The sequence below is a fragment of the Pteropus vampyrus genome, unplaced genomic scaffold (assembly GCF_000151845.1).
Source record: "Pteropus vampyrus isolate Shadow unplaced genomic scaffold, Pvam_2.0 Scaffold7, whole genome shotgun sequence".
Classification (NCBI taxonomy): domain Eukaryota; kingdom Metazoa; phylum Chordata; class Mammalia; order Chiroptera; family Pteropodidae; genus Pteropus; species Pteropus vampyrus.
This window is the reverse complement of record NW_011888788.1, coordinates 12,139,082-12,149,001: the sequence shown is the minus strand read 5'-3', so window position 1 is coordinate 12,149,001 and position 9,920 is coordinate 12,139,082. Positions and strand designations below refer to the sequence as shown.

The following is a 9,920-nucleotide window of genomic DNA, read 5'->3' as shown; positions in this document are numbered from 1 at the left end:
TTTTAGAAGGTACAATGGGATATTGACAGCTTGGAATGTGTGGGAGGCTAGAACTGATTAGCTGAGATTGTTACTAACAAAGAATAAGTAGTATTGTCATTAACAAAGAATATGAAGTAAAGAAAGTTATTAATAGCTTGACCAGTTGGTGTAATGCCTTTCATTTAGTATCTTAGAATTTACCGTTTTATTATCTGTCTGGTATTGCCCTCTATTTCATACACTTTCTACATTTTTCTTCAGAAGGAAGAGACTATTCCATATACCCTTTATGTATCTTCCCTGAGGCTTTAAGAAGAAAAATAAATCAGCCCCCACTCATCCCGCATCTTTCCCCCAAGACACATCTAAAAATTTCTTTGGGAATGGGACCGAAGCATCTTGAAATTTTACAAAGCTCCATGTTCAGCCTTTTGTGCATGCAATTGAGCACATCATTCTTGATGGATTTATATGGCTGGAAACCTCAGTAACAAAGATTGAAAATCTATTTTCTTTCTTCTCTAGAGCCCAATAATCTAAGTTTGTCATTAGTACTTTACCAAGAGTAAACAAGGGTTTAAGTGATTTATCTAAAGCTTGAAATTGTAAATCCATATTTGAATTATAAATGTTGAAAAAGAAGGGATGACCTATGTGGCTTTTTGGTAAGGTATCATGTGCATTTACATCCTTCAGAAATACTAGCTGATGATCTGATAGCATGCTTCGATACTGACACTCACTACCCTTGGCACTGAGTGCCTATCATCATCCAAGCCGGCCTCCAACCTCAAGCCATGTGTCCTGTTTAAATTCATTAGTATATATATGAAATTTTCTTACCCACCACAAGCATCATGGCAGATCTTAATTTTCCTCATATCACTGCCCCAAACCATCTTTGTGTTAAAGAAAAATTACTATAATTCAGGTATCGTAAATAATAAAGTCGATGTTACAAGAGTTCATGGCCCTAGGACATATTATTTAATGTGTTCTTAAATACTGGCATATATTAGTGGAATTTAGACTTTCTCTTTATCTGGTCCCCAAAATGGTGCCATCGTCATAACTTATTTTGATATAAATATTTTTAAGACAGTTTAAACTTAAGGAAAAGTATCACACACAGGCAGTTTACTTTTTGCTTTTTTCAAGAAATGAAATATGAACTTCACCCATCCTACCTAACCTCAACCTCTCATTCAGTACCATTCCAGAGAATTGTATGTTCCAGGACAGAGCTTTGCTTTTCTAACTATTGTACCTAAAATGAAAACCTCTCTTTTACTGAGCACGCTTTAGCATTACATTATATCTTGTCTGTGCGTATTGGGGGTAGTGGGATTCTACAGTAATTAAATTCAGAATGTGGAACCCCAAAGCAGAATTTCAGAGGGACCTCAGTTTTTGGCCTCCATATTACAGTGGACCATGTACTTTTGGGAATTGTCTTTTGTGTTTGTATTAATTGTAACCCAGAATTAAATAATTTATACATCATCGCTTCAGAAATATTCATATGATGTTTAATAGAAAAAAGGGTTGATTTATTTATGTAGTAGCAGAATTTAAAAATCTCACATAAAATTTGAAAAAAGTAAATAATAGTGATGTTAATGATTTTTGTCACTCTGTTAAAAATCACCAGAAATGTTTACATGTTTAATATTTTTCAGTGCACCTGAAATATTAAAATAGGAAATGTCATGTGAAACCAGCCTTCAGTGGCTTTATTCAGATGTTTAAATGAAGCTTTTTTATTATTATGAACAAGTGTTTTTGTCTGCCCGTTTTCAATGTCATTTCCCTTCCATCCCCTTTAAAGACCATCTGGAATTTGTTTATCTTCAGGTATTTAACAGGCCCTGAAGTAATCGAAAAGCCATCATATATTTCAAGAGGTTTAGGTGTACCCTGAAAGTTACAAATTAAGTGTATCACAGAAAGTCCATCTGCTGTGATTAATCATATTAACCTTAGGTCAAGTTCATAGTTAAAGAGAACTTAAGATCTGGAAGGAACCTTAGATAGTATCCAGTTTGGTAACTAGATGAGGAAACTGAATTCTGGAGAGGTTAAGCAGTGACTCGTCCTTGGCCACACCAAGAATACAGGGCAGGACACATGCTCTGGGTCTCATCCAGAAGCCTTACACCATCGACATTCTCATTCATTCATTCTTTTTTCTTCAGCTCACTTATTGCTTTTTAATATATACTCATGAGTTTCCTTTTAACAAAAACAAAACGAATTATCCCCTGGGTTTCATCACCGCCCTCCAGCTACTACCAACTCTGTCTTTCTCTTCATACACAGACTTCTTGAATGAGTTGTCTGGACTCATGAGATCCTTAGCTTTCATTCACTCCTCAGCCCCTCCAGTTTGGCTCTGACCACTGTCAAAACAGCTTCATGGAGGCCACCTGTGACGTCCATGCTATCACACCCATGGCGTTTCCCAGTCTTTTCACCTAGGCTGATCTCTGAAGCATTCTGCATCCTTGACCACTCCTTCCCTTGGTTTCTGAGGTTTTCCTTCCTCTCTGGTGGCTCCTTCTCTGTTTATTTTGCAGGTTCGTTCTCTAGTTGGCCGTTAAAAGCCTGTATTCCTCATAGTGCCCAGTCTCTTCTCTATTCTCCAGGTGACTTTCCCACACCCATGGTTTCATTTATTAAAGATGACTCTCAAATATGTATAGAATGATACACACACACACACACATACACACACACACATATGTATACTTACCTAATATCTGTAGATATGTGTATGTGTGTATATATATATATATTTATATATATATATATATACACCCACACAGATATTAGGTAGGTATGTACACACATATTTGTATATATGTGTGGTGTGTGGGTGTGTTGTATATATTTAAGAGTAGTTAGGCAGGATGGTAGATAGACAGATTGATAGATATCCCAGGCTTTTCTTTTGGAGCTTTAGATCTATATTTCCACCTGCCACAGACATCTCAAATTCATTATATCTAAAGCTAAACTCATAATTTCTCCTCTAACCCACGCTTAGTCCATTTCTAGTGGGCTCAATCTGCGTGAACAACTCCCCACCCAACTAGTTATTGCAGGCAAAACCCCAGGAGCCATCTTCCCTACCTCCCTTGTCCCTATATCTCACTCATTATTGAGTTCTATCGATTTTATCTCCTAAATACCTCCCTGATTTGTTTATTTCCCTCCATCTCTACCCCTTCTCTTCAATTCTGAGCCACCGTCGTCTTTCAGCTGGACCATTATAGTAGCCACCTACCTTGTGTATCTACATCTAGTTGTGCCTTCTTTGATTCATTCTTCAAACAGTGGAAAGAATACTCTTTCTGAAACTATATAATCATATAATGCTACTGCACAGAACCCTTCAGTGTTTCCTTTTTGCACCCATATGAAATACAAGATGCTTTACAGTGTCCACAGAGATTCTCTCTGGTCTGATCCCTCTCTCAAGCCTCATCTTATACAATGCTCTCCCTGGTTCCTGCTGCTAAGACATATAGCTGTCTTCCAATCACATCATCATCATCATCATCACCATCGTCACCATCATCACCATCGTCACCATCGTCATCATCGTCATCTTTTCTTGCCAAAGGACCTTTACTTATGTACTCCCCTCAAACCCCAGTTCTTAGAGCTTGTCTTAAGCACCAACTTCCTAAGGGCATCCTTTCTTAACCTCTCCTGCAATAAACTCCCTTCTTATGTGCCTTTGAACACTGGGCAGGGTATCTCTTCTTCAGTTGCAGCTTTGTATTTATTTGTGGAATTATTTGATTATTTACTTCTCTCCCCTGCTTGTTTATAAGCTCCAGAAGGGCAAGGCATATGTCTGATTTTTCAACTCTGTATCCCCAGTGCTTATTACAGTGACTAGCATGTGGCAAGTGTTCATTTAAGTATCTGTTGAATGAATGAATGAATAGCGTCATATAAAAATGAAGCAGATTTTTAAAGTCAGTAGGTTTGTTGAGTAAAGGAATACCATAGAGGGAATATAAGAGAATCAGCCTTGACAGAGCCCTTTGTATGTGCTAGGTAATTTATGCACATTAGTTAGATGAAAACAAGGAATGGTCAAGGGTAGTTTTATTTTCTTTAATAAAGCCTTAAAGAGATTTTTATGTGTATTTAATACAAATACATGGGTGGCAAGATTAATTTTAGTATGATATGAAATATATCTGAAATACTATTCTACTTTTTTCATTAACATTTTTAGCAATTTTCACCTTGCATGGTTGTGCATTTGATTAACAGAAAAAAAAGAATTGAATTAGATGTAATTAATGCCTCATATGTGATTGCCTTATTAATTTCTAATATCACTTTATGAACATTAAATATACATATATCTTATACGTGGCTGCTAAACTTTTGACTTTCGGCATGGCACACAGTTCTGTGTCCTAGTCATAAAAGGCATGGGAAACAAATATAGTAATGGTGCCTTTCCATAATAGGAAAATATATGAATGCAATTTTATATGAGGGAGATAAGCAAATTGTAGAGTGAATAATGCTGCCCTCTGAGACTCCTAAAACTGTGTTCTCCTTTTCATATTTACTCCATTTCCACTAAATAATAACCACCACTGGAACCAACGCTTTGGTTGTCTCTTGGTTGTTATAAACTCATTAGGTTTTAACCATACTGAATCTAAAATTTCCTTGAGAATCTGAGATACTATGTTGAATAGGCAGGCATATATATTGGTGTGAAGCTCCAGAAGAGCTTCTGGGGTTATGAGAATACCTGCAGGGTCCAGGTAGACATAGTACCCAAGTGGGAGGTCGGTGAATGTGGTCAACCAGAAGTCATGTGCTCTATATGAAGGAGGCTGCCATCAGCAGCCCTGGGAGTTTTGCCAAGTGGCAACACAGATCTACTGATACCACATCTTTCAATTTTTCAAGGGAATCCAGACAGAAACTCAGACTTTTATATGAAAACTGATGTTTTTTTTTTTTTTTGAAAACTGGTAATTTTTTAACTGTTGGCAGCTAATAATTTTGCTTTTTAAATGTTTCAAAGGACACACACAAAACACATACATGAGCTGAATTTTTTCTCTAGCCACCCATTTGTGACCTTTGTTGCAAATTCTTTATCTTGGTTCTGTGGATCCTCATATTATCTGCATCATCTCTCCAATATTGATTCTTGCTGGTTTAAGATGTCCTGCATTTTAGCTGGACTTGGCTCTCTCCTGTGTCAAGACATAGCAGGCCTGTTCTATCTATGGTTTAGCCCTTTCCTGTGGTTACCCCAAATTGGAACACTTGTTTTGTCCCCTAGTTGTTCTGAGCGAGACCCAGCTTATTTCCTCATTGCAAAAGTCCTTCTCCATCTGCTGCAGCCTGCACTCATCACTTAGATGCTCAACACCTCATCACGCGTCACCCTTCATGGTCGACTTCTAGTATATATGTCTTGTCTTTTCAAATAAATTGCTTGCTTTTTCAGGGCAAAGATTGAACATGGGGGTCTATTCTGAGGCGTGGTAGACTCGGAGGTATGCATAGGACCAGATCAGATAGTGACTCTCTCCTGGAACATTGCTATCCTTAGATGCCTTCAGCGACAAGAGCTCATTGCCTTTCATGGCACCATGCCAGCTTTGGACAGCTCTGACCTTAGAAAGTGTGTGCTTGTTTATTTGCTTAATCGAGCTGAAATTTGCTGCCTGTCCCCCAAAGATTTTGTTACCCTTGGGCATCTACATTGAATTCTTTTACCCTTTGTGCCATCATTTTCTGGAGAAGCAGGACCCATGTCATTCACAAGGATTTTTCTTTTAACAGGATTAAACAAGAAGCAATGTTTTTATGTAGAAATAGACACTACATGTACACAATTTCTTTCCTGTCAAATTCTGAGGGAGATTTTTGTAATACTTACCTGTACTTTGCCTGTTTTACCGTGTTTCTTTTGGAAACACTTTCCTTTGCAATTTCTGCTTTACCAGCATTAATAAACATTTCCTAAATTTGTGACCATATATTTTGCTTGGTATTACAAGGTCTCTTTGAAGAATTGATTTCCTTTTTTCTTCTCAAAAATCAAAATTATAACTATCTGTATATTAAATTTTAAATATCATAATATAGTATAATGCTTGGACCCATTACCTCTGCCTTGGATTTCATGAGTATTGTGACACTTGGCTATAAAAATAAAAGTATTTGCAGATTTAAATGGCTCATGTAAACAGACTTTTGAGACCCTCACTCTTATTTTTTTTTAATATAGTTCACTAGAAGTGGCTTTTCAACTGTAAAATTTCATGTTATGGTGTCGCCAACTGACCAGGATGCTAACCATAAACTCATTACTCTTTTGTGTGTTTTTAGGTGCTGTGATACTCTTGGGAAGAACCAATATGTTTCGCTTTAACCATCCAAAGGAGGCTGCCAAGCTCAGGGAGAAGAGGAAGGTGAGCCACATGTAGTCTCCAGGAGCCAGCTCTGATGCGGGTGGGGCTGGACTGGGGGAGATCTTTATTACTGGTTCCAGAAGTTCGATTTTTCTGGAGTACAGAACCAGAAAAGTTATTGTGTAGCTTAGATTGATTCTAGAGAGTTTGTTTCCCAGAAGATGACCAGCCGATGAAGTAGGAGGGCAAGTAAGTAAAGTCCAGAGCAGGAGAAATGGTTCCTGCGAGCCCCTTCTCTTCAACCCTTCATCCCCACTAAGGAATTGGGCATCGTTGTGCAGTAAGTGGAGAGTGACTTCCACTTAGGAGCATCTACTTTAGTAGTTATCCCAGTATCAGAATCACTTTAATCCAAAAGTTTACTCACTTTCTATTTTCAGCTATGTTAAGTAGAATTTCGATTGGGGTGTGAAGCAGAGAGTAAGTTTAGGACAATTGGGAGAGACTTCCTCTTGGCTGGATGGGGATATCCAGAGGGTACTTTAAGTGCTGGATCAGGGAGGTAGGCAGAGGACCAGAGAGAAAGGGGAGGAAATGAGAGGGAGAGAGATCTATCTAAAGATGTCATGCTGTCCTTAGATTGAGAAAGATAATAAAGACTGCAGTGAACATTTCTAAAGCCAGGCACTGTGTGAAACTTCCACATATATTCTACTGCTTTATCTGTGCAACAGCTTTTACTACCCCTTGTCACAGATGATCTAGATGAGAAACTGAGACAAACTTGTTCCTTAGCTAGCAAGTAGGATGTCGGGCCTGCAGCCCTGACCTGCCAACCCGGAAGTGCCCGCCCTTTGCCACTAAGTTACACAGCCCACATCTCAGCCTACTTTTGCAAGGGCTTCCTGAGGTTGCTAGTGCTATAGATGGGAAATAATGAGAAAGCTGCAAACCTCAGCCTTCTCCAGGCCGGTCCTTCTAGCTATTGAAGCCTCTTACCTGTTCCAGCCTAGGGTCTCCCTGAAGGGTCCTTTTTGGTACAGAATTGGAAAAATGTTTGCAGTAGCTCTCCATGGAAGCAAAACAGGTCGAGCTCTTATTTTTTGTTTCCCTTCACCTCTCCCTCCTCCATCTGTATCACTCAGTTAAGTGTGCGTGAGTGCTGCTGTTAATAGGACAACACTCCTGCCAGGGAATGAGGATAACAAAGATATCATGACCTCTTCCCTTGACTTTAATGCAGCATGGTTGGGGAGACCATCAGGACTGGAGTTCCTGGTTAGTTTTCCCTGTCCAAGCTTGCTAGAGCCCTGCTATGCTTAGCTGAGGGCTTGGGTTTGAGACTGTCCCTGATGTGCCATCCTCAGATAGACCAGCTGGTTTGCATGCTAATGAGGGGTATATGCACTTCATTGCTTCTCACAAGTCGAAAGCATTGAGATCAGAGCACTGGCCTCTATCTGCAAAGGTAACCGCTCTGCCCTATGTCTGCTCTTAGAGTGGCCTTCTGTCCTCCTTCAGCTTGTCCATGACTGACCTCTCGAAGTCCTGTGAGAACCTCTCCACAGTCATGTTATACAACCCAGGGTGAGTGAACAGCAGAGTCTCCTTCCCTGTGATTATCACTGTTGTGGTGTCTATTTTGTCAATTCCATTAAAGTCACTAGATAAAAATAACACTTCTGCAATTGTGCCTCCTTATCGAATCAGCCATAGTGATTTTTCCACGTTCCTTTCCAGCCCTTGCTATATATGTACATAATTTTACTTAGTTATAATCACAACATAAATGAGATTACATATTCTGTTTTTTTTTTTTTTTTTTTTTTTTTGCTAAACAGCATAATAAGCATTAGTGAGGGTTGTTACAAGCTTCATTATCATTTTCATAACTGTCTAATATTTTAGAGTTGGCATTTTGATTACTCAGTGAATGATCTCTTTTTGGCCAAAGAACTTCCATCTTATTTTATAAATTTATTGTAATAACAGATACAGCTTTGATTCTTAGGGCACAAAATAGCCCAGAAAATTATGGTTACACCTTCCAAGCCCTGGGGGGGTGCCCCTGAGGGCACAACCAATAGTGTTTTAAATGGGCTTCATGGCTAGGTGACCTTGGGCGGTCAGCTTAACTATTCAGGTCCTTCATGGTTTCATCAGTGAAACGGTGGTAATAATGAAAATGTCTAAAAACAGAGAACTAGATGAAAAGACTTCAGGGTCTTTTCTAGTTTTGTGAGGTTCCATAAGTTTATCTTATGTAAGACGGTGGGGGTAAATCTAATAGCAAAATAAGTGAGATAAAACTGACAACATCTTATAGAGCTGTCATTTGTTTAGTAGCTGCTGTATAACAGGCACTGTGCTAAGCACCTCACATCCATTATCTCTCATAATTCTCAGATGACTCTACCCCATTTCACAATGAGAGAATTCATATAGGTTTGCTCGCCTATGGTTCCGTAGTTAGAGCTATAGTATGATTTCAGGTCTCTCTCATATTCAGCCCAGGCTCCGAAAATGCCTTTCTCCAGCTGGGGGCGAATTCAGACCTGGGGCCAGTTCCATTGTCGGTGGCCTCTGGTACAAACGCTGGGCCCAACGGCATTCTCTCCTTCAGCTCAAGTCAGTGCTGTGGTTCATGGAAAGCAGACATGCCTACAAGGAATTTCTTCATTGTCACATCATAGGAGTTTAAAATTGGGAAGGACCTTTGATCACGTTTCTGAATTTCTTATTTTTTTTTTATATTAGACAAGATCTGACACCTTATTTGATATAAAAAATTTTTTTTGAAAAGCCAGTTAGTGCAACACCAGGGCTGCTGTAGGCTCCTGAGCCTCTCCCTCCTTCCATAACTTCTGGAAGTATAAGCAAGCAGTTGACTCCCTCGTGCCAGCCTTTGTCTGGACCAGTCAGCTTTTCCATCTTATTATGTGATTATTGAGGAGAGTAGTGCTCATTAAGTAAATGAAATTAGCTATACCGTTAAAAAACAACAACAACAACAACAAAAAACCCTCAAAGCAATGGATTACTGTTACTTCGAAAGGCACATTTTGTTGTAGTCTTTAAGTCCTTACAGTAGTTTTGGCAACTGTCTTTTATGATGACTGAATTGAATCATTCATATGCTTACTTTAACTTTAATATAATATGTAAGTCTTTAGAGTTAATTTCGGTCTACATGATGTGATCCATCTGTTTGATATTGTTGGACTAATTCAATTGTTCTGGGATATGAGGAATGCTTCTTAGAATCGCCTCCCATCCTGGGACCCAGTTCCGGTCCTAGAACCGAGGTACCAGCTTCATTATCCTTGATGGTGGTACCTTTTACTTTGAAACCATTTGGAGATGTTATATGGCTGTCCAGTACCTATGAAAACCAAAAATTGATCTGTAGTTGTCCTGTCCTTTGAGACACAGGGTCACCAACTGTGGTCCCCTCTTTCTCTTGCATGTACAGATGGGATCTAAGTCCTTCTTTTCCTCCAAACAGAGGAGAATGTGTAGTCCTCTTAAAAT

The 9,920-nt window shown here is 39.0% G+C and overlaps 1 protein-coding gene across 1 annotated transcript in view; it reads left to right on the top strand.

The window, feature by feature from the left end:
• The window catches only part of KIF16B (kinesin family member 16B), a 245,989-nt gene that overhangs the window by 109,917 nt on the left and 126,152 nt on the right, over positions 1–9,920 (top strand). The window contains exons 15-16 of the mRNA XM_011371247.2: positions 6,367–6,449; positions 7,888–7,976. Of these exons, the coding sequence (XP_011369549.1) occupies positions 6,367–6,449; positions 7,888–7,976 (172 nt within the window). The remainder of the gene's footprint in view (positions 1–6,366; positions 6,450–7,887; positions 7,977–9,920) is intronic.